Source organism: Punica granatum, chromosome 4 (assembly GCF_007655135.1).
Source record: "Punica granatum isolate Tunisia-2019 chromosome 4, ASM765513v2, whole genome shotgun sequence".
Lineage (NCBI taxonomy): Eukaryota > Viridiplantae > Streptophyta > Magnoliopsida > Myrtales > Lythraceae > Punica > Punica granatum.
In genome coordinates, this window is record NC_045130.1 from 6,098,096 (window position 1) to 6,123,094 (window position 24,999).

The 24,999-nt window shown below is 40.8% G+C and overlaps 5 protein-coding genes across 8 annotated transcripts; 4 read left to right on the top strand and 1 right to left on the bottom strand.

Moving 5' to 3' along the window:
• The first annotated feature begins 1,809 nt into the window (after window positions 1-1,809).
• LOC116203722 lies at window positions 1,810-3,743 on the top strand. Its single transcript, XM_031535610.1, has one exon. It carries the CDS (start codon window positions 2,203-2,205, stop codon window positions 3,319-3,321), a length of 1,119 nt encoding a protein of 372 aa, XP_031391470.1. The 5' UTR covers window positions 1,810-2,202; the 3' UTR covers window positions 3,322-3,743.
• Window positions 3,744-4,682: 939 nt separating this feature from the next.
• On the bottom strand, window positions 4,683-7,740 carry LOC116203723 (protein REVEILLE 1-like). Its single transcript, XM_031535611.1, has 6 exons — window positions 7,082-7,740; window positions 6,587-6,724; window positions 6,391-6,502; window positions 6,235-6,296; window positions 5,830-6,144; window positions 4,683-5,467 (listed from the first exon to the last, which is right to left on the bottom strand). The coding sequence occupies exons 1-6, from the start codon at window positions 7,091-7,093 to the stop codon at window positions 5,177-5,179; spliced, it is 930 nt and encodes a 309-aa protein (XP_031391471.1). The 5' UTR covers window positions 7,094-7,740; the 3' UTR covers window positions 4,683-5,176.
• A 4,235-nt stretch (window positions 7,741-11,975) lies between these two features.
• Window positions 11,976-17,227, top strand: LOC116203721 (UTP--glucose-1-phosphate uridylyltransferase). Of its 3 annotated transcripts, none has more exons than XM_031535607.1 (22): window positions 11,976-12,203; window positions 12,303-12,491; window positions 12,593-12,640; window positions 12,829-12,920; window positions 13,054-13,144; window positions 13,498-13,558; window positions 13,638-13,715; window positions 13,803-13,853; window positions 13,939-14,012; window positions 14,371-14,443; window positions 14,544-14,601; window positions 14,747-14,793; window positions 14,874-14,939; window positions 15,495-15,527; window positions 15,692-15,744; window positions 15,828-15,903; window positions 16,028-16,084; window positions 16,172-16,255; window positions 16,369-16,467; window positions 16,549-16,653; window positions 16,831-16,902; window positions 16,991-17,227. In XM_031535607.1, the coding sequence occupies exons 2-22, from the start codon at window positions 12,409-12,411 to the stop codon at window positions 17,015-17,017; spliced, it is 1,428 nt and encodes a 475-aa protein (XP_031391467.1). In that variant the 5' UTR covers window positions 11,976-12,203; window positions 12,303-12,408; the 3' UTR covers window positions 17,018-17,227. The 3 variants fall into 3 exon arrangements, with proteins under 3 accessions (XP_031391467.1, XP_031391469.1, XP_031391468.1); XM_031535609.1 differs by having other exon boundaries at window positions 12,370-12,491; XM_031535608.1 differs by lacking the exon at window positions 11,976-12,203 and adding an exon at window positions 12,225-12,243 and having other exon boundaries at window positions 12,370-12,491.
• Window positions 17,228-17,745: 518 nt separating this feature from the next.
• Window positions 17,746-20,144, top strand: LOC116203724 (armadillo repeat-containing protein 7). Of its 2 annotated transcripts, XM_031535613.1 has the most exons (7): window positions 17,746-18,095; window positions 18,332-18,368; window positions 18,891-18,964; window positions 19,054-19,147; window positions 19,314-19,396; window positions 19,541-19,774; window positions 19,882-20,144. In XM_031535613.1, the coding sequence occupies exons 1-6, from the start codon at window positions 18,024-18,026 to the stop codon at window positions 19,748-19,750; spliced, it is 570 nt and encodes a 189-aa protein (XP_031391473.1). In that variant the 5' UTR covers window positions 17,746-18,023; the 3' UTR covers window positions 19,751-19,774; window positions 19,882-20,144. The 2 variants fall into 2 exon arrangements, with proteins under 2 accessions (XP_031391473.1, XP_031391472.1); XM_031535612.1 differs by having other exon boundaries at window positions 17,747-18,095; window positions 19,541-20,132.
• Window positions 20,145-20,990: 846 nt separating this feature from the next.
• Window positions 20,991-24,948, top strand: LOC116203966 (isocitrate dehydrogenase [NADP]). Its single transcript, XM_031535963.1, has 16 exons — window positions 20,991-21,201; window positions 21,692-21,735; window positions 21,829-21,938; window positions 22,110-22,147; window positions 22,238-22,315; window positions 22,420-22,473; window positions 22,615-22,716; window positions 22,833-22,924; window positions 23,022-23,125; window positions 23,263-23,331; window positions 23,414-23,529; window positions 23,624-23,658; window positions 23,804-23,946; window positions 24,077-24,199; window positions 24,363-24,451; window positions 24,727-24,948. The coding sequence occupies exons 1-15, from the start codon at window positions 21,153-21,155 to the stop codon at window positions 24,448-24,450; spliced, it is 1,245 nt and encodes a 414-aa protein (XP_031391823.1). The 5' UTR covers window positions 20,991-21,152; the 3' UTR covers window position 24,451; window positions 24,727-24,948.
• Window positions 24,949-24,999: the final 51 nt, after the last annotated feature.

Below are 24,999 nucleotides of genomic sequence, written 5' to 3' on the forward strand. Positions count from 1 at the left end.
ACCTGTTTCCTGGCTTTTTATAATTACAATTTTTCAAAGGCAAAATTTTCAAGAATGAAATTATGAAATAAATTCCCTGAGTTTGAGCTGGAAATGGCTCCTTATTAATTCACATGCAACTTATATTGGCAGGAAATTTCCTCAGTAAAATATCATAATTGGATTCACCTGTTACAACAGATGATATGAAATCATATCAAACCGATTGAAGAGCAATACTAATCATATTCAAGTGATTTATAATTAGATTCTACGCCAATTATGGATAATTTGAACTATGTCAACTGACTGAAAAGTAACTTATCTTATCCATGCAACATACGAATAGAATCTAAGCAGATTATGGAAGATCCAAACCATGTTAACCAATTGAGGAGTAAATTCAAGTGACATATATATATATATATATATATATACAAGCGTTATGCTCGTGCGATACATGGGCTAGCTAGAGTGGTTATTTTCAATGATAATTTTTAAATTTTGATATCACAATTAAAATGTTTAATAAGAGACAACTTTCTAAAGTAAAATTGTTCAAATGCTAGTAAGAAAAATTAAAGATGATTCAAAGTAACAGTTATAATATCAAATATTATTTTCTAAATACTATATATATATAGATTAAAATTATTAAATATTTTGAGAGATAAACTCTTAGTCACTATAAATTTGTCATTTTAATCTAATTTAATGGAGTGAGAGTGAAGTATACGTATATAAACATATGTTATTTATAAATATGCAGGTCTATATAATTTATTTTTTTGATAATTATTTAATTAAAATGAATTAATACGTCGCTATTTATTTGCATTTAATTCATGTATATCATTAAGAAAGTACTATTATTTTCTTTAAAATAGTATGTTTTTAATCTTAAATATTACTTAAAGATTTATATTTATGACCTTATGCTATTTGAAAAATTACCTTTCTACACCGATTACTGTTGTGATACAACTTCGTATATATCATATAGACAGATAGATACGTAGATGATAAAAGGAATGTAACATGGAACAAATGATTAGATCCTCTGCTATTGGCTTTGATGCATAGGTCTACTTTGGGATTAATTATATTCAGGCCAACCTAATTGACGACACTCTTAAGGGCCCGTTTGTAGATGCGGAACATGCTAAAAAGTGCATTTAAAGAGCTTGTTTGGGTGGGGATGAAGTATTTATGAGGGGATACATTATTACAACTACCTTCCATAATCACCCGCCCCTCCGATTCAAACAAATTAATACTCAAAAAACAATAACAAGACTCTCACTAAAGAAATTATAATTTAATGAAGAGTCTCAATGAAGAGATTATTATGTGATTCTATTTCGACACGTGATGTGAAGAAGCACTAATTAAATTACAATAAACTAAATAATAAGTGTTAATTATTCGATTAATCATGATAATTTTTTTTAATTAAAATAATCTTATCGATTTTTTCTCATCACATCGTTATGAGGTGTGATCATTTAAGATTTTGTTGTCTTAATGTATGCAAATCATTGAACTTCTTACAAAAATAATAAGTCAATTTATTAAAAAAAAATAAGAAGTTTCTTACCACGTCTAGTTAAATTTGGAAATTACTATTTTTTATCAAATATGATGATTAATATAATCAATTAAGGTAAGAAACTAATAAAATGTCAGCATTATTTTGTGAAAAATTAATTCAAAAAGACACACATTAGGCATAAAAAAAAACTCACAATTGGCCCATGCAATTTACTAGTTTTGAGGAGCACATGATTGAAGTTTAATTAATCATTTTCATAATAATAACCATATAATCTTTGTTCCTATGCTATGATCCCCTTTTCCTCTGCAAGCCAGCGGGGGAAAATGGAAAACGCGGTTTCCAGAATGTGCAGATCGGGAAAACGGTGCGGGTTTCCACAAAAGGGATCTTGAATCCTCCATTCCTGAAGTCCAGAAGAGAGAATCTCACGATCTCCATCGATCCCAAATCCAAAGCTAGAGCACCAAACCCAACCCCCCCCCCCCCCAACTGTTGCCGTTGCTCCGTTGCTATCAATTTCTATCCGGGTGGAGGTCGAACCCAACTGAAAATCTCCCCTCACCCACCGTTTGTTTCAAGGACAAGGACGTCGGAACAGGAGCAGGAGAGCAAACGAGGTTGGAGATGATGTCGTGGTGACATCTGATTCGGCGCTGTTGGGTCGGTCTATGATGTTGGGGGCCGTCCAGCTGGGGGTGTTGGCCGCATGCATAGTGCTGTTCGTGCCGATGGGGATGGCGGGCTGGCACCTCAGCCGTAACAAGATGCTGTTTTTCAGTGGCGCCCTCTTCATCTCCCTCGCCGTCGGCGTCCACTTGTCCCCTTACTTCCCCTCCATCTCCGACTTCATGTCCTCCCCCGCCTCCTCCACCTCCTCGTCCTCGTCCTCCTCCGCTGCTGTTGATTCGGGTAATAATCGCGACTCCTGCCTCTCGCTCTTGCATGAGATCGTCTTCGATGTCGACCCCGTTAGCAGTGTCAATGGTTCCGTGTACTACCTCAAGTCGTGGGGCTGGCCCCAGACTGGACCCGTCTCGGAGTGCGAGTTCCAGAAGCTTGGCCGCCCTGACACATCTGATCTGCTAAACGGGTCATGGGTGGTTGTGGCCGGGGACTCCCAGGCCCGCCTTGTGGCTCTCGCGCTGCTGAGTTTGGTTTTGGATTCCGAGCGGATGGACTCGGTCCGGGGCGATCTGTTCAAGAGGCACAGCAATTATCAGATTGTGGTGTCTGATATCGGGATGAAGTTGGATTTCGTTTGGGCTCCATTCGCCTCAAATTTGACGGACTTAATGGTTGAACTTAAGCAGAATTCGAGCTACCCGGATGTGCTGGTGATGGGTTCGGGGCTGTGGCATATGCTTCATGTCCACAATGCTTCGGATTACGGGGTTTCTTTAGAGCTCTTGAAGGGTTCGGTTACATCCTTATTGCCACTTTCTCCTGAGTTGGGGGATGATGGACCTGTGACTGGATCTGTGTCCTTTAGGCCGCCGCCCTTTTTCTGGCTTGGAATGCCGATGCTTATAAACTCGATGCTCAACACCAAAGAGAAGAGGGAGAGGATGGACGATGCAGCATTCAATGCCTACGAGATCGAGCTTCATCAAAGCAAGATTTTGCGGCAGTTCGGCGGCCCTCTCTTGTTGCTGGACATCCATTCCTTAACTAGGAATTGTGGGAAAAGGTGCACGGAGGATGGGATGCATTACGATGCAGCAGTTTATAATGCTGCGATTCACATCATGCTCAATGCCCTTCTTATAGAATCTCATCAAAAGCTGTGAACGAATGAAAAGGGAGATAGATTTCGGGTATTCTTTGGTGAATCTGCTGAGCTTAGCTTTCACATGGAGGACGCTAAGGAAGTTCCTCCAGCACGCCGAGCGAAAGGGCAGATTCTCCCACGTATTGCCTTTCGGTTTTCTCTTCACTGCTTTATAGGTTCTTTCTGAGCCTGGACTAGTTGTGGAAGTTAAAATTTTGCGATAGGAAATACGGGTTGAAGTTCCCATCATTTTTGGGCCTTGCTTCGGTTCTTTAATGTACCAATATCTGACACTGATTGCTATTGTATTCCATAGTCAGGCAAATTGGTTGCTCACCACATCCAAGTTTTACGGTGAACTAATTTGAAAGTCATGTACATTATAGTTGATCATTTTTCATCTCAAAGTTATAGAAGATATGAATACTTGTTTGTTCACAATCTTGGTGTAGTATTGCTCTGATCTTTGTTGTGATCGTGATCAAGTTTCGCGGTGGGTAACGGTATAGGCTTATAGTAATGCAGCAGTTGAGTTTCCAGCACACGACCTGTCTGATATAGCTATTGTTTTATTTGGTTGTTTTTACATTGTCCAATCTCGTGCTCTTATGTATCTCTAGTACCAGTTCTTACTTGTCTCACTCTGACTGTTGGGAAGAACATCTACGTTTGTCTTGGTTCCGGCAGTTGTTTTAATGGGCAATTTTAAGGCAGCTGCGCATGGTGCACTGACTATTAATGAGGAAAACAAAAACTATCATGGCCAAAATTTGACTGCTGGTGACGGTTAACAGTTGTTATCTCTAGCAGAATCAGCATTTTTGGCCACATTGGTGCAGAGAGGTATCTTCCCCGTGCTCACTTACTGTCCAAGCAAGTAAAACCCTCGAGAAGTATGGCTGGAGGGGGGTATTGATGTTTGCATCTGGCTATTAAGTGTCTTGCCTCTGACCACTGTTACTGAGTTTATCCAAAGCAGTTCTGAAATTGCATATGGTCCTTGTAACGGGCAGCGAGGGAAACAGCAGGGCCGGCAGGGGCAGCTAAGTTAGATGTTTGTTGAGCACGGGTCCTGCAACTTGTGTCCTGCTAAAATGCAAACGCCCAGTTAAGAGTGCTGTAAGGCTATGTTCTCTCCGTGAAGCCTCACATTTTCTGGCTGGTTTTCGAGTTTGAGGCTCTGCTTGGTGTATGTTTCCGAGGATGTAGCCTTACAAATAGAGAGAATTGCGCTAGTTTCACGAGAGCATCGTGTCTCTGAAGTGGCACATCTTCTGATGATGTTTGAAGAGTCATCAAGGGTGGAGCTCTGGTTCGTGTCGAAGGCGAAAGATAGTAGGTTCAGTTGAAATGGATACCTCGAAATTATTCAAAAAGATCCGTGGAAAGACCAAAGGGAACTATCGACTCCATACTGTACAGAAAGATTACACTGTCAAAATCTTGAACCGAAAAAAAGGGAAAAATAGATATTAGAAGCTAGAGAGTATTGAGACAGCCGCAAACACAGCTTGGCTTCAAATTCAGAAACCAAGAGAACCTAGCATAGGTAACGGCTTTACAAATTGCAGGGAACTAGCAGCTCACACAGTGCATGGACAAGGACTAAAAAATATACTAACACCTAATGCTTGGAAGACGGGGAAAGCACTACAAGCAGAGGCGGATTCTCTGCTTCTCCTGGCTGTCTTCGCCGCACAGCATCGCGCATTCACTTCTCTTCTCTGCCATGAACCTCTTATACGGCACGAACCCTTTCATGCAATCTTCACGACGGCCCACGCCAAACCTTGATCCCGGGACACAGCCTGGCTTCTCACTTCTCAAATTCCAGCCCAGGTTGAGCTCTCCCTCGTCATTTCCCGATTGAGTCTTCAAGTTGGTCCAAAGCCTGCTGTTAGGAACTTCTCCATTTTTGTGTCAGCGAGATCAGGACTGTCGCCTTGCATAAATGGGCGAGTTCTCGAGTTCTGGCTGCCAAGGGTTAGCCATGGAGACATCTCAAGGGGTTTCCTCTCATTCATGTCCCCGATAGTGGAAGCTGACTGTTCAATGTTACTGACTGGTAGCAGTGCTCCAAAGAGCTTAAAGCTTTGGGCACAGGCAGATGCTTCCTCGGCTTCATCTTTGCTCGTTTCACGTAAGCTGGGGAACAGCTCAAGCTTCTGCACACCAATGGAAGGAAACAGCTCAATCGGATTAGAAGTTCGTTGTTTTAAGTGGAAGTTCTGCTAAATCAAAGAAGGTCTCCTACAACGTGAATTACCGCAATTTCTAAAGCTTCCATTGCAACTTGAAATCATGCTCATAACAAACTGGTAAAACTTGAAAATTATTCCGATTCCCATGAAATGGACAGAGTCCCCACAACTCGAAACTATATACCGAGCTACCATATCATGCCGCGCAAGGTCGTGAATTATTTTTTGGTAAGTTATAAATTGGAGGAAAGATTCAGCAGCATATTTTATGTTAATAATCGTTGCAAATCCTAATGTAAATAGGAAATCCAAGCCCTGAGGCATACCTCGTTAAGAACTGAAGCAACAGCCACTGGCTCAGTCACAGCTGACGGAGATGGAGACCCGATTTCTTCTATAGGACTAGGAGTACCAGAGGCTGAACCTACTGCAGACAACACTGATGTCGGGGAGTGTTGTTCTCGTTCCGAAACCGATGAATTCGGAGACGGAGATCTTCTCTGCTGGTCCTCTTTCGAGAGTTCGGTGTTAGTAAGGGGATCCATGAGCTTGCGCGGGTAAGGGTGCGCAGGCTTTCGTTTCGGCCTAGGAGGAGGAATCTCTATCAGCTCTATTGATCCTCCACTCGATTCCCGAACAACCTAACCACGACAAAGTCAATACTTGGCTGCGCAAACCAAAGCATTTTCATTCTGCAGACTGATGACAAGTTACTCAAAAGAGCAGTAGACCTTTGAGAAGAACTTCTGGGCATGGCTCCGAATTTGAACGGCCGTCTTAGTACCAACATGTTCTGTTACACAACATAGCGCATTAATTAGTTTGATAAATCGAAGCAAACTAAAAGCCAAGTAATATTGCACGAGATTATTCGGTTTGGTATGTACCTTCTATCCGCCTCCAGGCTCGGCCGTACAACTTCAGAGCTTCGAGGAACTTCTTGTGCTCTTCCTCTGTCCACCTCTCCCTTTGCTTCGTGATAGTGTACGGTTTTCTAACCTGTCATTAGCGTCGATGTTCAAACATCAGTAGATGTAAACAATAAACCGCCAAGCAGGGGACAGGTAGGAGAAAGAAGATGACCTTGGGAGAGTAATCAGCCCCGCAAGAAATTTGCTCCTTCAACTGAATGGCAGTGTTTAGTGATCGGAGGCTTGCGCCCAGAGAGAGTTCGTTCCTTCCGGTGAGAATGGGATTGGGACGGCTCCCTCCACCCTGATCCTATTGTGAGAGCAAGACGCACTGTTAGAGTTAGGTATTGAACTCGAAAGACCGACGAAAGGCAACATGACGACCTTTTCATGGTAACCCGATGCATTTCAGGAACTTATGAGCAAAAGAAGTGATGAAAGCCATACAATTAATCGGTTTGGAGATCCTTTACGTCTCCACAATCGTATAAATAAGTCTGGTAACTATAAGCAACTGTGGAAGCCATTGCAGAGACTGAAGAAAAACAGAGATCTCATCCATTTCCCAGGTGAATTTTTTTGGGATATTTTCAAACAAAAAACCTTACTTAGTAACTAATATCTCAGAGAGAGAGAGAGAGAGTGCGAGACTCTCATCTGATCGTACCTGAACTGTCATAGCTGCAGAGAGAGAGAGAGAGAGAGAGAGAGAGGCTCAGAGCACTAAATCTCCCAACGTCCAAGCTCTCCTTTTTGCAAGCAAATCGGACAGACCCCTGTCTGTGATGAACCTCTGAAACTGAGATAGCCGACTACTGATTTATTTCCTCTCCGGTCAAACGAGGAGAAGGAAATCCTCCCGGTAGGCTAATTCTCGATAACACTAATTGAATGGATCAATCACCCAAAAACGAACAGATCAAGAAAAGATCGGAAACTGTCGGAGAGACACAAACTGCAGTTGGGGACTAAAACTAGAGAATCTCCTTCTCTCACCCTCCACCCATCACTCGAAGAAAAGGCAAGAAAAGATTTGTAGAAGAGAAAGGAGCTGCCTCGGAGCAGATGAACAGGGGACAGGACAAGAAAATTCAGCTCAACCCAGAAAGAACAAGAAGATTCAGCTCAACACAGAAAGCACAAGAAGATTCAGCTCAACCCAGAAAGAGAAAGAACTTTCTCACCCAGTGGTAATCAGAATCCTTTGGAGCTCGCAGCAGAGAACTGCAGACAGAGAGAGAGAACAGAACAGAACAGAGCAGAGTGGGGAAGAGGAGAGGCAAACTGGGAAAGGGGAAGAGGGAGAGCTTAGCTATGGGGAGGGAGGAGGAGGAGGAGGAGAAGCCCCTGTATGTGGAATTGAATGACAGTGGGGACAACTGAGTGGGCTGAGATGGGAAAAAGGGCGAAAGCACAAGCCGCCACGTCAGAGGGCACTTTTCCAAACATCTCCAGGTCTGACATCCAACTGCGCCGGGCGCCGGTAAGCCCAGGGAGAGACTCGGCAGTGGGCCCCGTAGGACATGTTCTGGTGGGCGCACGCGCCGCGGAATACGGAAGTTCCCTTCTTTTTTGGGGGTCAGAGTTGAACTTTTTCGGGCATGGAAAGGTCGAGAGGTACGGAGAAGATCTTGTGGCTCACGTCGAGCCGAGGTAGGGGACACGTGGCGGACATCAGTCGCTTTGTCGATATCGCCAACGGCTTTGTTATGAAGGCGTGATTGAATTGGGGCCTGTGCTTCTCCTACTTTTCTCCAACATCCGCTCCTCTCGCTCGAGCCTTCGACGGGATCTGTTCTATAGACTCGTATCTCTGTATATTCCTCACGTTTTATCTCACTCCCCTAGTATTTCGATCCACACGAGCCAATAGTCATTAACTAACTTATTCTCTTTCTGATGCCGCAAGTTTCTAGATTGTCTCGTATTGCTATTAGTGTTTGACCAGTGATATCATTCATGAATTCGGACTTATAATTGGCAAGATAATTGATAAAAACAATACTCGAATAGTTGGCGGTTTGAACAAAGGCATTGTGCTTACTCGTGGCACTGATTTGGCATTTTAGGATGTGAATGTTGAATGCCGATGATGAATGTGGAACATGCTCATGCATATTGGGAGGGCGAGACAAGTCTTTCCACACGTATAGTATTTCTATGTGGGGTCATGGATGATAATGTTCATATCCTTGTACATTCTCCTTTTGGCCATTACCATTACAAGCTTTGCCGTTTATTAAAGAGGAAATATACCCGTAGGAATCAAATGACAGCCATATAAACCCCAAGGGATTTGACTTAACGGTTAAGGTGCGTCTAATTTTGCACCCGATCCCGGATTCAAATCCCCTTGGAACCACCGGAGCACTTTTGGCGTGATTACTCGCTCCGTACGCCGCCGGGGGTTCACAGAACACCGGAAATTAGTTGAGATAAACCTGGACACCCCGAGTTAGCGAAATAAAAATAAAATGACAGCCATATATATCTATCGAGATTTATTAATTCGATAAAAGCACTCCTTATTTATTGAACGACCTTTTTCCTTTTGAATCAAAATCTCATTAGTCCAAAACTTATGTTGATCCCGCAACTGCTTCATTGATATTTTTACTCCGATTGAAATAGATTCATAGGCCTAATAAAAAGCGAATAAAATTTAAATAGAGTAGTACGAAATGTTCATATGATGAGAATTACATGAAACTCGACCGCATCGTATCTTTTTTTCTCCTCTTCACTTCGTTGATATTTAATGGTTGGTTAGGTGGGTTTGAGTGGCTTTAAAAGCACAATTAATGATCATGTATTGCTCTTTTTTTTCTTTTTTGCAAAAAAATTAATAATTAAATCGGTTAATTTATCATTTTGTGGGTGAGGGCTGACACAGAATGGAGAGGGACGATATTTATTTGTTTTTTTAATTTCGAAAGCGATTTTTTAGAAAAATTTCTATGATATTTTTTTGAGAAGGGAGAAAAAGGCCAGCCAAGAGTAGTGGATATTGAAGAGGATGAGGGAAGAGACGGCTGTGTTGCACTTTTCGGCCACGTCATCGCCACCCGCCGCCAGCGCTTATCCGACCCGACAAGTGTAGGGCATCGGGGCAGGAGAGAGGAACAAAGAGAAAGAGAAAGGTAGATATATATATGTATAGATGTATGTCTTTGGACCACTTGTTTTTCAGGTTGTCGGGGAATTTTTATTTTTATTTTTTTCGAAAATTCAGGAAATTTTCTGACCACATCCTTCGAGTTAGGGTTTTTGCGGAGGGTTGAGGTGGGGCCCATTAAAGTGCCAGGTGTTGGAGAAAAGTGGAAGTTTCCAGCTAAGATCTTTGACGTAATATACCTTGTGGAGGATCCCTTTCAAGCTATGCATGTTCTCCCTCCCCCACCCTTGTATTTATGTGCAGTCGCTTTCAGGGCCCAAACCTAATTTCCGATATAAAAAGTTTCTTAAAATTATTTAACTAAATATTTTTCAATGCGATCACGAACTGGTCCGGATTTACTTCGACGTGTAGAGTCGTCTCGATTATGAGATTAGATACATTCACTAGTTGAATTTCATGCAGTATGTATAGATAAAGTATGATCGCATAAGATGTTGAGAGTTAAATTGTCTCACATTAGAAAATCGATTAGAAAAACTACAAATTTATAAGAGATTGAGTGGGTTGGAGATGACTTTAATGGTTTATAGGTTCAATAGAAATTTGACATAAGAAAAATTTGCGTACTGAAAATAAAATTTTTTATTTCGAACATCTCATTATTTTTCAATAAAAAATGAAAAAATTGCATATTTTCAATATTTATAGAAAAAAATTATATTTTCATAAGTGAAATTCGTAGTTTGATTTTATGCTGCCAATGGATATTCATGCTAAGTCAATCAAAAGGATATTTCATTGTAACGCTTCGCATTCAAAGAGCTTGTCGCTAGGTAATTGACAAAATAAAATCGTCCGATTCCTATAAAACCTATCACTAAAATACCCATAGAGAGGGTTAAAGCTAAATGGAGCAAAAAGAGTTGAGAAATCATCCAAATTAAAAATAGAGTTGTTTTTTTCTTTTTCTATAATTAATTAGGTTCGTAGGACTCTATCCATTTATTCATTTGATTCAATGACAAGATCAGGTATTACTGGTTACCGGAGAATGAGTGCAATTGAGATCCGATGACCTGACACTAAAGTTTCATATATCTCAATATAACGAGAGATATTTAGTAATATAAATAAATAAAGTATACTATATCTAATAGAGTTAACTTTTTAGTTAGACACTCGTGGTAATTTGAAAATTTCACACTATACTAGAGCGCAAATTCACGCGTAAATATGGAGTACTATTGAATAATAAATAAATAAATAATACCACATTTAACAAACCTTTTAAATTAAAGAATTATGGTCATTTTAAAATTTCACAGGAGACTATACCTGCAATACCCATCGAATGGGAAGATATTGAAGTAGAAATTGTCAGATGAAGATCGAATTCAAATGTCAACGATGCAACTCCTTATTTTAAACATACTTTGCATATGGTATTTGCCCTTTTCAAGGCGTGGGGCTAATGCCTAAATGCCATGTCACAGCTCCAATATGGGCGGCGGGCCCGCTCACTGCTTGAAATATATTATATTATTATATACGCATCGTGAAGTTCGTCAGTATTTTCGAGCAACAAAAAAAAAAAGAGTTCGTCAGTGTTGAATGAATGGCTGAAATTATGTTCGTTCCCAATCTTTATATGTTTGTCGTCATTGTCAGTGGCCGATGCAATCGAAGTGGTTTTTGTTTTGTCGTTAATTCCTTCGGTCGAGCATTGTATAGCTTATCCGTTTTATTTTTCCAATTTAGTAAGGAATGGTCGGGAATTTATATGTGCTTGGATACGTACAAACACCATACAATTATCTGATTTGATTTGGCATAATCGATGATGTCTAATTTGAGTAAAGAGTTTAATTTCAGCCGAACTCCGGTCAATAATGTACCATATGGAGGTTGAATTATTTCGTCTATTATGACTTGGAAAGTAAGAGAACACAATTCGAAACTTGTCTATTTCATTTTAGAGTCGTGAGCGAGACTTTCTCTTCTCATAGCTCACGAATGGCAAAACAAAGATCTCATTTTCTTTCTAATTCTCCATTACCTTCCGCGCGTATGCAATGATTCTGGAAAGGCGATAGGAAGTAAACGGAAACGCAATCCATGGTTATAGTTCGAAATTACCGGTGGTCGGTGGCCTTAACATTTGAAATTGTTGTAAGCTTGGAGTGATACATTAATCTGCAAGCGGAATCGGGAATCGAAAATTCAGTTGACGCTCTTGACTACCGAACACGAGGAGGGGAGTCGCTCGGCCGACGGAGCAAGCCCAAAAAAGAAGAGCAAGGCCCAATCCTTCGACGAATGTCTCTCAGCCAGTAGAGACCAGAGCCCACTAATTCATCACACGAGACACAACTATCATTAAGACGTTAACTGACCTTTTAACATGACAAATGTATCAATCAAGACTACTTCGCCAATTTCGTGCTTCCAAGAGTCTGGTTTTGGTAAAGCTCAGATCGATGAGGTGGTGCGTCCGAGTCGATGTCCGTCGTCGGCGACGAAGAGATGGATGGGCTCCGAGCGGCGTAATTGGCCCGATTTGACTCATCGGGTGGGTCTCGCTTGATCGTTCCCAGAGTCCGTCACGTCACTGACACTGAGACACCGTAACCATTCGATATCGAGTCCGACTCGTCTCTCCGTCCCACCGAACGTTCGTCACCACCTCCTTCTCTTCCTCCCTACCTCTCTCTGTACTCTCTCTCTCTCTCTCTCTGTGTATATATACATATTGATATTTATATATATACAGCGCAGATCATCTGGCCCCATTTCTCTCTGCATTGCCTTATATCCTCACCTCCTCTCCGTCTCTCTAGCTTTCTGTACTTTGTAAAAAAGCTTTGGGCGAATCTCCAATGGCGACAGCTGCTCTGAGCCCCTCCGACGCCGAGAAGCTCTCCAAGCTCAAGTCCGCCGTCGCTGGACTTGACCAGATCAGGTCCGCCGTGGACCTCTGCCTCCAATCGGTTCTGAATTGCGATCTGCATTGTATCGCATGTGGTTCTGTTTAACATTCTGCTGCGAATTGTGTTTTTGCAGCGAGAACGAGAAGACTGGATTCATCAACCTTGTGAGCCGATATCTCAGGTAAGTCGGTTCACATTCTAGCTGACGCGATGTTGCCGATATGTTAATCGTCGATTTTCAACTTTGCGTTACTCCTCCTATTCCATCTCGCCTTGCTGCCGTTAGATTTGGATCTTTAAGTATGCTGCCATCAGTTTTGGATCGTTCAGCCGATTGCTATGGCTGGTTCTCATGGATTTATGTAACAGCGGCGAAGCTCAACATGTTGAATGGAGCAAGATCAACACCCCTACCGATGAGGTGGTGGTTCCGTACGACAACTTGGCACCAACTCCTGAAGGTAGTGCTGCAAGTTCTGTCTCACCTGTCAGATCTTTTAGCACGATGATTTGCATGCATTTGGCACGCCGTGGACCTGCATATCGGCAATCCGTTTTCTTTTATGAGCTCATAACTGAGTTAAGTTTTTGCAGATCCTTCGGAGACCAAGAAGCTCTTGGACAAACTGGTCGTCCTGAAGCTCAACGGAGGCCTCGGGACTACAATGGGTTGTACTGGTCCAAAGTACATAGTCTGATCTGGAGTTCTGTTCAATTTATTCTACTGCCGCAGAGCAAATTAATTAATTGCCATTACCATTACCAACTTCTCGGATTAGTTCATTATAGATCAATGCGGTTCCACTACTTGTTTCCGCCTTTATCCACTATGCCTGATCCAAGCTTTTGTTTGAGACTCAATTTTTCTGTCTTCGAGGGTTGTGTTACATGGTCACTGGTTGTTACATAGCCTATTTATTTTTGTTGAATTTGTCATCTTTTGATCAGAGTGTCATGTACAGTTTAGTTTTCACATCTGCTTCTACTTTAAGCATAGAAAAGAATCTGCTCTTTTCTCAGTTTCAATTTGTAATGCAGGTCTGTCATTGAAGTTCGTAATGGTTTAACCTTTCTCGACTTAATTGTCCAGCAAATTGAGGTTATATTTCTCTCTTTCAATGACTCTTACTCTCTCCTTCTCCGCGGCTGCCTTTTGACCCATCTTCAAATACTTGCAGAATCTCAATTCCAAATATGGCTGTAGTGTTCCCTTGCTCCTAATGAACTCATTCAACACCCATGATGACACACAGAAGGTATATTATTTGTTTCTGTCCTCTTCTGAGCTGTTTTCATCTATGTCTACTTGAATTTTATAAATGACTTAACTTTTGTTGGTGTAGATTGTTGAAAAATACTCCAATTCAAACATTGAGATTCATACTTTTAACCAGGTAAATGCTTGATTAGCTGTTAGCTGAATGCTTAAGCCAATATCATAACAGTTTCTATCTAATTTCATTGCTTTTGGATTAACAGAGCCAGTATCCTCGCCTAGTTATTGAAGATTTCATGCCACTGCCATCCAAAGGACAGACTGGCAAAGATGGATGGTAACCAATACATATTTTCCTTGAATTAGTTGAATTACACATGAAAATTATGTGGTAGAATCTGTCCTTTTAGGGTCATCTTGTAAGGCGTGGATTGAACTCGGAAAGCTGAGGCAAAACAACTATGTGATGTAGCAGAAAATACCGACAAATGCATCTGGCAATAATTCCCCTAATGATATGACAGATGGATTCTTTTTGACCAAACTATGGGTTCCTACGTAAGATGTAAATTGGTCAGGGGGGTAAATTTTTAGTAAATAGGGCATTGGTACTGTCAAAGTTCATAGTAATTTTCTTATAGTAGTTATGCATGAGTCTTTGTCTTTCTCCTCACTAGTACTTTGTGCATGTGTAGGTATCCTCCTGGCCATGGTGATGTTTTCTCGTCCTTAATGAACAGTGGCAAGCTTGAAGCATTACTTGCAAAGGTCTGTCATGGCTGCTTTAGTGGTATCTGTCCATATATTTAAGATAGTTACTTCTTCCTTTTTCTTTTCCCATTTAACATTTTTCTCATTCTCCGTACAGGGTAAGGAGTATGTCTTTGTTGCCAACTCAGATAACTTGGGCGCTATTGTTGACCTGAGTATCCTTTCGTATCATTTTGAGTTTTATTGGACTTTGTTTTCATACTATCTATACTTTTACATCTTTATGCCCTTATTCACTTTGAATTAGAATATCTTGTCACGGATAATTTCCCACCAAGTTAGCCTTGACTGGAGTTATAGAAATTTTAAACCATCTGGTCAACAACAAGAATGAGTACTGCATGGAGGTAGGGTGTATTGACAATATATTTTGGTTGCCATATGTGCTAGTGACATCTTATACATGTGCATATTCTGACCTACACAGGTGACACCAAAGACCTTGGCTGACGTTAAGGGTGGTACACTCATCTCCTATGAAGGAAAGGTGCAGGTATGGGTGCAGAAAATGTGAATGGTCTGCCTTTGATGTGACCAGACTTTATTAATCATGGTTTAGTTCTCTCTGTTTTCTTAATAAAGCATCTCTGATTCACGCATCAGTTCTCTTCCTTGCATTGTTTGTTTTAGCTGAAATCTTTCAAAAGTATAGAGCTATTTACAGATCCCATCTTTTCCGGCTTTTAAGGTACCAAAATAGAGCTGCAGGCTCATTTTATCCATATGGGCAAATGAGTTACGACTCCAATTTATGGCACCATCTAGTAAATATTAGTACGCTGGTTTTCTAGTAGATATTGAGAAAAAACGACACTCCATTGTCCATTAGGGCCCTTGTTCCTACACCAACTTCCCTTTACTACACGTGAGTTTACTGCGTACTTGTGCCAACTTTGTGATCTCACTCTAGCTAAGTTGGATGATTGATGTTTTAACTATACATGCTTAACTCAGGAATTAGTGTATCTTTTGCCAATCATGCTATCGTTTTCTATTTTATTACGAGATACACTTACCTTTTTTCCCTTTTATATATTATGCAATGCAGCTCCTTGAGATTGCTCAGGTCCCCGATGAACATGTAAGTTATATACTCTGTTCAATGGAAAATTGTAGTGGAACTGGTTATGTTTTCAAGGCCTGTGCATATACATTTCCAGCTTCCAAGGAAATCTTGAGAAGATGTATGGGGACATATTTTTTGCTATTCTAGAACAGAGAATTAATGCTTTGTTTGAAGTACAGGTTAGTGAATTCAAATCCATAGAGAAGTTCAAGATTTTCAACACCAACAATTTGTAAGTCACACATCTTTTGATTTGTATGTGTATCTTTGAATATTGTCTGCAAAAATAAGATTCGTAATCAAAACTTTATACAGGTGGGTGAACCTCAAGGCAGTCAAGAGGCTGGTCGAGGCAGATGCACTCAAGATGGAAATCATTCCAAACCCAAAGGTAAATCCCTTTTAAGGCCTTTTGCTGAATAAATACTTGCATTTGCCGCCATATATAGATGCTGTCTTTGAATTTTTACGTGTTATTTCAGTCATAATGCCTAGAGTTTCTTTTTACCCTCCAGGAAGTCGATGGAATCAAAGTTCTTCAGCTGGAAACTGCTGCTGGTGCTGCGATTAGGGTACTAGTCATGCAGAAGTCATTCTTGAGATGTCACATATTATATATAAGAGATCTTCTAACTTATGCAATTTCCTCTCTCAATCAGTTCTTTGATCGTGCTATTGGTATTAATGTACCACGATCTCGGTTCCTCCCAGTCAAGGCAACTTCAGATCTGCTTCTTGTTCAGGTTTCTCTTCCCTCTGAGCCTCAAAGAATTCACCTTATATGATCTAGTTGTACTGTTTTTTTTCCCTCTCTCATTTCAAATCTATCTAATATCATCCTGTAATTATCTTGCAGTCTGACCTATACACCTTAGCTGATGGCTTGGTGATCCGAAATAGTGCTAGAACAAATCCTGCCAATCCATCGATTGAGTTGGGACCTGAGTTCAAGAAGGTAATGATCTAATGTTGTCAGGTGGTGGTGTTGGATGAATGAAGTTTCCAGACACTGAGGGATTTTCAATTTTATTGACAGGTTGGCAACTTCTTGGGTAGATTCAAGTCAATTCCGAGCATCATTGGACTTGATAGTCTTAAGGTTTCCGGTGATGTATGGTTCGGTGCTAACGTCACTTTGAAGGTATCATGTTCTACTCCAGCTATGCCAATTTTGATTAGACTAGGAGTTGAAACTTTGTGGCCTTGGCCCAGCAATTGCTATGCAATTGCTGGTTCATTCTTTGGTTTGTTTTCTTACATTGCATGATATGCTTTTCTCCGACTTATATTATGAAACCTGGTTTGGAAATTTTTGAAGGGGAAGGTCACTATTTCGGCAAAACCCGGGGTGAAGTTGGAAATTCCGGATGGAGCTATCCTGGAAAACAAGGTAAACGGCTGCTGGGTCCATTCACACCCTTTTCTCGAATGCCAAGCTGCTTCCTCTGAGCTCACTCTACTCTTTTTTGCGTGCTCAGGAAATCAATGGCCCGGAGGACATCTAGGACAATCCTTTGCATATCTCTCTAACGTGCACTTTTCTGTGAGACATTCAAGTCGTGAACATTGGAGTGATTAGTCTGGAAAATAAAGTGAAAAGTTTGAAGAAACAATCAAGAGTGTTTCGGACTGTATAGGCGAAGTGATTTTGCCAATTTTTGAAGCGAATAAATTATCCGCGAGACTTCAATTTTTCTAATACGGGTTTCTACCGACGCAAACTGTGTTAATTGGTTACTGAGGGTACGTGCTGCTTCACTGCCTCAATGGTTAGATGCGCAATTATATCAAAAGCTCAGTTGATCCCTCGGTTCCATCGGGTCACCCGTCAATTCCACCATCCCAGTGCTGATCTAATGACCCATAGGGACTGAGAGGCTATGTGGAGAAGGGACATGAAGATTTCTTGATGGTATATTGTCCAATCGAAACTTGAATCTCGAAACATTTCCAACTCTACTAGAAAAAGAGATGGAATTTTGTATTACCATGACGAAGTTATCTATAACGACCTGTTTTGCGAGATGAGGGACCAGACCGGTTGATCCTGTGGAGAGTCGCTCGACAATCTTTGCTTGGAGTCAGGAGGCCTTAGGCCCAATCAGATACAAACGGAAACTGTGTACAGCCCAGGCCCATACGCTTCACTCAATTTTTTTTTTTATAGAGAAAGCAAAAATAATAATAATAATAATAATAATAATAATAAAAGAAAAACAAAAATAAAAAAAGGAAGAGGCTCCTCTGGCTCTGTTATCATTCATTGTTCCCCTCTCCCGCCAGAGACCGGGGAAGAGATCGATCTTTCTTTTCTTCTGTTCTCCTGAGATGGTCTATTTGCTTGTCACTGTGCTAGCTTGATTGCGCGATTGATCATTCTTCACAGCAGGAGGAGCCCTAATTCCTAATTTTCTCCATTTCACTGCCACTTGCAAATTTCCATCGAACACCTCTCATTTCCTTCCGATTACTGGCGATTCCTTACTTGAGCAGAGAATTTGATTCCCATTCATGTTCACCAATGATCGGAGGCAAGAAGAGCGCACTGGCAGATACGGAACTCATCGGTTGCAATACCTCCAGGTTCAGATTCCCCTTCACTTCTCCCCCTTAACCCAAATATCAGCATGTACGGCTCTTCAATCTTCACTTCTTCAGTTAAAGTCTCGAATTACTGGACTTTTTGATGCTTCTGGAGCTGGAACCACAACCTTTCCAAGTTTCTAACAGGGGATTCCGATTTCGTAATTCTTACTGGCACAAACATGTTAGGATAGAATGGATTGCCGCTAATATAACTACTTATTCATGTTTTGCAGGATCTAGTGAGTCGGTTCCAGAATGCTACCGATGAAGGTAAATTCTGCATTCTGAACATTTATGTAGTCTGAACTGAACTACTTCCGTTGAGCTTAACATAGGATGGCGAGTTTGTAATTACGTTCTTCCGATAATAAAGCGTCCAAACCGAGCATGCCAAATGGTTAGAGCGGGTGCAAGAATTTGGAAGATGTCTCTTTGAGAGAGAATGTTAGTGAATGATGATTAGCGTTTCTTGCAGTTTCTTCTTCCCTTTTTTTTTTTGGTTGCCCCTAAATTCTCTTTTCTTTATTTATCAAAATGAATCATGAAAATTTTCTGTGTGGAGCATTTTCCTCGGAAGATCATTTGCGTGGAAGCCATATACTTCATCCTGAGTCGATATTTTATGCAATGGTGTTGCATGGAGTCAACCTGGATTCTGCGACTGAAGCAAATTAGTGTTACTTTTTTGTTGCCTTGTGATTTCTTAATATGTTTTCACCGGAGAAACTGGATAGCTAAATCAGAATCTCAACTTCAGGCGTTCAACTTAATCAGTTTGTTTTCTTTTCCCAGAAACCAAAGAAAAAATTGTCGCAAATCTAGCAAACTTCGCTTATGACCCTTACAATTACAAATTCCTACGCCAGGTTTGACCCTTCAGTTTCTCTTCTTCAATACTTCAAAAAATATTTATGCTTTGTTGTACAGTGCCTAAGCATGTACGCTTCATCAACAGCTTAATGTATTGGAACTCTTCTTGGACTGCATAACCGAACCTAATGAGAAGCTTGTGGAATTTGGAGTTGGAGGAATATGTAATTCCTGTGCAGGTCAGTTCAGTTACTTTGAACTTCTGGATTCAAAGTGTTTTGCGTTTCTTTCTTGGTTCCTTACTTCCAGTGCTACTGAATGAGTTGTCTGACGCGAAACCTTATCAATCCGAGTGTAGCATATTGGTCTTTTCCACTTTGTCATGTTGATTTGAGTCCTCTGCAGATCCAGCAAATGCTGCAATCATCACTCGGTGCAGTGGGATCCCTCTCATTATTCAATGTCTATCAAGCCCAGTTAGAAATACTGTGAGTGACAGACCATCTCTATCCATCATAAATGGTTCACATCTTCGGCTGAATAAAATATCTCCTCAATATCGGCCAGGATGCCCGCCCGTGTAGTGTACTTACAAGATTCCTTCCTTACTGAAACTAACTCGTGATTAATAGGTAAATTACGCACTTGGTGCACTGTATTACCTGTGCGATGCATCGAACAAGGAGGAGATTCTGAAACCAGAAGTGGTCGATCTCATCGAGAGGTATGCTGCTGCCGGAGCAGTTGATGTCAACTTCAGCAACCTTGCTAACACGTTCTTAGAGAAGCACGTTCGGCGAGAACACGTGACCGGCGTATTTCCTCATCTCAACTCAAGTTGAAACAGGCAACAGACGATCACTGAGGTTGGTGATTGGAAAATGGGAAAGTTTGGTAGCAGCTGAAATATTTGAATACTGACGATGAAGAAACAGCTTAGGCACTCATAGCACTAGTTGTTTTTTTGTTGCAGAAACAGCGTCAAGGTCCACTTTTTTTATTGCATATTAATATATAATCGTTCTGAAGATACCTGTTCAAGATTTCATAAGTGCGAGTCCACGTTGGGCATTCGGGTGGCAGTGGGAGAGACAATCTTGTGAAGTATGGGAGAAAAAAATACCTGATTTTATAAGTTAGTCGAGATGCATCAATCGAGTCTCTTGCATCAATATTGTATTGGGGACTCACGTTTTAAGGGACTAAATTGATTTTCTAAGGGACTAATTTGATGTATCAAGGTTCCAAATGACCAAATTAATGTATAGAATAACGAATTTGATGCTGATAAGAACGACTTTGATGTAAATTTCATGCAAGGGATTCGGTTAAGCTAAATCGATTAGCTAGTTCCAAAAAAAAAAAAAAAGAAGTCCAATTTCGGGTAAATATCTTTTTCTTTGATGGAGATTTTGTTTTTGTTTTTGGTTCTTTTGTTTGATTTTACGTTTGATATTTTGGATGTCCGGCTCTGGCTCTGTCGTTGTCAAGAGGAGTGGAATATGCCCCGCAATAATCCAAATGGGCCTCCCCCAAAATATCCACTGTCAATCTTCAATATCAAATGTTGCGGTCTGGGGTCCATGACCGTCGGAACCCCTCCCCTCCGAAGAAAGAAAAGGAAACATGCGACTCGGGGAAACCCGTAGGAAAAGAATCGTTAATCTTCGTTAATAAAACCTTATGTTATCGGTTCATGCAAAATCCTCGTGGATCTCTAAACGGGAAGGAATCCATTATGATCTTGTCTTCTCGGGCGGCATCTCATATAATCGTCCATCGTAATAATAATTCTAATCCGTACCAGTTGTGAATGAAATCCGATGACAATGCCCGACTCTGGCACATTTTTTGGACACTTTAGTCAAGGGAGGTCTCCATTGTCTAATTTCCATTATTGTTACTTTTCAAAGTTGTCTTTTGAATTTTGGATATGAACAATAATAATGAATGAAGAAAAAGAAATTTTTTATTATCCAATTATTCTCCAATGGCATTTAAGTAATTTCCTTAATTAACCTCCCCACCCACCCCACCCCCTCTTCGTCGCTCCCTCTCCATGGGCTTGTCTTCTTCATCAGCATCAAAAGTTTTTGCAGTGTAATAAAGCGGCTGCTCAGCTTCTTCTGCTGTAGGCTCTCTCGCTCTCTCTGTGTCTGAAAACATCCTCTCTCTCTCTCTCTCTCTCTCTCTCTCTCTCTCTCACAGTCGCCTGACGAGCAGAAAGAGCCTGCAGCTGCAACCATGAGTTTCGAGAAGATCAAGGTCTCCAACCCCATCGTCGAGATGGACGGTCAGCTCTCCAGTCTCTTCTCTATTTGATCTACTACGATGCCCGATCTTGTTCCTTATTTAGCCCCTCTAGTGGAATGATTGCTCCCGATGCTGTCATCGGTCGGGTCCTTCCTGATCGTGACTCTGTAGGATACAGGGGAAATCCCCGATCTTAGCTTTCCCGGATTCCGTTCTTGCCGCTGGATTACCAGCTACCGAGCTTGAAAAGCCTTGATTATTACGCGAGAAAGGCTGCATGCAGTCGAGATCTTGATCCGGCATCTCTGAATCTGTGCTGTTAAATGTTTATCAACTTTTTGCGGTTCCATGATTGTATATTCTTCTTTACGGTGGGGGCATTGTTAGATTGACTGCTGGTTCCATCGTAGGACTTTTGTCTTGATCGTGAAAAATAGTACTATAGAGGCAAAGATAGTATTTTGGCATTTCGGTTCGAGGTTTGATCCTGTCATGCGTTTAATACATTGTCTTCTGTCTTCTTATTACAGGTGATGAAATGACCAGAGTGATATGGAAAATGATAAAGGACAAGGTGAGTCTGTTAGAAAGTCTGTCTTTGCTCCATCTTCCCGTTTGTCTGCTTTGGTTATCGAGATGTTAAGAGCTCCCTTTTGGATCTATGCAGCTTATTTTCCCTTTCCTGGAGTTGGATATCAAGTATTTTGACCTTGGACTTGAACATCGTGATGCCACCGATGATAAGGTCACTATCGAAAGTGCAGAAGCGACTCTTAAGTACGTACAGATTAGAATCCTAACCAAAAAGATAAAAAAAAGGGGGAAATTGCTGAGATGGAACCTCATTTCAACTCAAAATGATTTGACTGTTTTGAGCTGCAATTTCTTTTTTTAATGTCACTGAACTTATGGGTAACAATTCTTGATGATGGGTCTTGTCCTTGTTAGGTACAATGTGGCTATCAAGTGTGCAACTATCACCCCAGGTATAGATTATTGAGTTTTGCCAATACAAGATCTTTCTTTACTAAGTAGCTGCTAGTCTCTGATATTGATATATTTGATATCATCAATAGATGAAGCTCGGGTCAAGGAGTTTAACTTGAAGCACATGTGGAAGAGTCCCAATGGCACTATCAGAAACATTTTAAATGGTCAGTAAAGAAATGAGCATTTGATCTACTATTGTTGCTATTTCTATTTGCCTCAAACTACGGTGTTGTTTATGATATCATACTGAGATTGGATTTTGCTCCAGGGACTGTTTTCAGAGAACCGATTCTATGCAAAAATGTACCCCGACTTGTCCCAGGTACTTCTTTCTCCTTTTCTTTTCTTGATTATCAAATTCTTGTTGGCAATTATTGCATTTCGAGTCATAGTGTGTATATCATGAAGAATTTTCTATTTGCAATGAAGTCTGAGCTTCGCTCATTGTGATTCTGACTGTCAGGTTGGACAAAGCCGATCTGCATTGGAAGACATGCTTTTGGTGATCAATATCGAGCCACTGACACAGTCATCAAAGGAGCTGGAAAACTCAAGCTTGTCTTTGGTATAATGACTACTTAACATGATTCATACCAGTCTTTTACAATCAACCCTATCTTCTAATATTTTCATATTTATGTTGCCCAAATGATCTCATGTTGCATTTTTCTATTTTCTCAGTGCCAGAAGGATCTGATCAAAAGACTGAAATGGAAGTTTTCAACTTCACTGGTGCCGGTGGAGTTGCACTGTCCATGTATAACACTGATGAGGTCAGTCACTCTCTAAGGACATTACTTGACCGCGTCTCTTGTTTTTCTGTGTCAGTCAGTTTTTCTTATTAACTCGTTAATTTTTTTCCTCTTGCAGTCTATTCATTCTTTTGCAGAGGCTTCCATGAATACTGCTTATCAGAAGAAGTGGCCACTTTATCTTAGTACCAAAAATACTATCCTTAAGAAGTATGATGGCAGGTATGAAACATGGATTTCATCTTCTAAGGTTGTTGGACAAACTTTTGTTTAATATCTTCTCCTTAATTTTGCAAGATTTTTGGGACCCTATATGTGGTGCTTAATTGTCTAAATCAGTATGTATTTTTTCCTTAAAGATTCAAGGACATTTTCCAAGAAGTTTATGAGGCTAACTGGAAGTCAAAGTTTGAGGCAGCTGGAATATGGTAAGTACACACCGCTTCTGCTCACAATTTTCTTAATATTTTCTCTGAACTTCTTATGATGTGCTTTTGAATCAATTGAAAGGTATGAACACCGTCTCATCGATGATATGGTGGCTTATGCTATGAAGAGTGAAGGTGGTTACGTGTGGGCGTGTAAGAACTATGATGGAGATGTCCAGAGTGATTTCCTAGCTCAAGGTTCGTGTTCCACCCTTCGATGTTACAATTCCCTTATGCAGTTAGAAACTCACTCTGCTCTTTTGACCGTTAACCTTGTGGTTGACTGTTGCAGGTTTTGGATCTCTTGGTTTGATGACTTCTGTGCTGGTATGCTGCTATACTGCCTCTTTTTGTGTTCATGCATCTTAAAAAATAATGGTTTCATATAATACACATTGACTTTGAACTTTAAAACTTGTAGCAGCTGATATGAGAACTAGAATATAAGTTAGTAATATCTGGTCTGGTTCAGGTGTGCCCTGACGGAAAGACGATAGAGGCAGAAGCAGCACATGGTACAGTCACGCGCCATTATCGGGTCCATCAGAAAGGAGGGGAAACAAGCACAAACAGCATTGCCTCTATATTTGCTTGGTCTCGAGGGCTTGCTCACAGGTAGAATAGTAATGCTTAGCATTTCTTTTTCCTTGAGTTAGATTGTTTGCATCTTCACATATTATGGCTTAACATAGGGTTTTCAGAATAGTTCCAATGGCTACTTGATAAAGGTATGTAATTTTGACAGGGCCAAGCTAGACGACAATGCTAGACTCCTCGATTTCACTGAGAAACTGGAAGCGGCTTGCATTCGAGCAGTTGAGTCAGGGAAGATGACCAAGGATCTTGCTCTCATTATCCATGGCCCTAAGTACGTGCATGTGGGAATAATCCCCCTAAGATTTGAATGTCTCTTATATCATGCTGGTGTCTTGACAATACTTTAACCTCTCTTAACTCTGTCTATCTAAAGCACATCTGTTATTATATGTTTGCTATTTTTCTCAAATCATCGCTTTCTTGGTCGTGTGTAGGGTTACTCGGGACAATTACCTGAACACTGAGGAGTTCCTCGATGCTGTGGCAGCTGAACTGAAGCAATGCTTGCCTGCTAAGCTCTAGAGTAAGTGGATTCTCTCCATCTGAAGCTTAGATTAGTTGCTAGTTCCCCTTACGAAGATATAGGAAAAGATGATTATAGATTTCGGCAGAGTGCTCATCTTTTACATTCCGAGGAGATGGCTTGACTAGACTAGAGGAAAACGCTGACCACTTTCATAATATGGCAACATCATTAACTTCATCATATTACAACAACATTAACTTCTAAAATCTTTGTAGATGTCATTTGAAAGTTCATATTGATTTTGATTTTGCCAATTTCTTTGTTTATTACAGGTGAGGCTGACACTTGAAAAACTATTCGCAACATCGGAATCTCATTTGGGAATAAGGATGAAATCAGCAGGGCATCCTGTCGGGACACGCCCTAACATTGAATATTGTTTTTCCAATTAATATCGTGTTTCAATGGGTCCAATGGACGAGTTGTTATAACTTGTTTCAGATGAATCTGAGTTAAGACAGCAGCTGCTATTCATTCTCAATGCTTTCTTGACACTTTTGTCTTTAAATTGGTTAATTCCTGCATAACCTAGAACAAATCTGCAG

Bases quoted from the DNA above. Each gene is read 5' to 3' on its own strand.
- LOC116203724 (XM_031535613.1), top strand. From the start codon at position 18,024: ATGTTCACCAATGATCGGAGGCAAGAAGAGCGCACTGGCAGATACGGA. The intron at 18,369-18,890 runs GTAAATTCTGCA...TTCTTTTCCCAG, and splicing joins CCAGAATGCTACCGATGAAG to AAACCAAAGAAAAAATTGTC. The intron at 19,397-19,540 runs GTGAGTGACAGA...CGTGATTAATAG, and splicing joins CAAGCCCAGTTAGAAATACT to GTAAATTACGCACTTGGTGC.
- LOC116203721 (XM_031535607.1), top strand. From the start codon at position 12,409: ATGGCGACAGCTGCTCTGAGCCCCTCCGACGCCGAGAAGCTCTCCAAG. The intron at 13,559-13,637 runs GTTATATTTCTC...AAATACTTGCAG, and splicing joins TAATTGTCCAGCAAATTGAG to AATCTCAATTCCAAATATGG. The intron at 16,468-16,548 runs GTAATGATCTAA...TTTTATTGACAG, and splicing joins TGGGACCTGAGTTCAAGAAG to GTTGGCAACTTCTTGGGTAG.
- LOC116203722 (XM_031535610.1), top strand. From the start codon at position 2,203: ATGATGTTGGGGGCCGTCCAGCTGGGGGTGTTGGCCGCATGCATAGTG.
- LOC116203966 (XM_031535963.1), top strand. From the start codon at position 21,153: ATGAGTTTCGAGAAGATCAAGGTCTCCAACCCCATCGTCGAGATGGAC. The intron at 21,736-21,828 runs GTGAGTCTGTTA...GGATCTATGCAG, and splicing joins GGAAAATGATAAAGGACAAG to CTTATTTTCCCTTTCCTGGA. The intron at 21,939-22,109 runs GTACGTACAGAT...TGTCCTTGTTAG, and splicing joins AGTGCAGAAGCGACTCTTAA to GTACAATGTGGCTATCAAGT.
- LOC116203723 (XM_031535611.1), bottom strand. The intron at 6,297-6,390 runs GTACATACCAAA...GTTGTGTAACAG, and splicing joins AGCCTGGAGGCGGATAGAAG to AACATGTTGGTACTAAGACG. The intron at 6,145-6,234 runs GTCTACTGCTCT...TGTCGTGGTTAG, and splicing joins CCCAGAAGTTCTTCTCAAAG to GTTGTTCGGGAATCGAGTGG.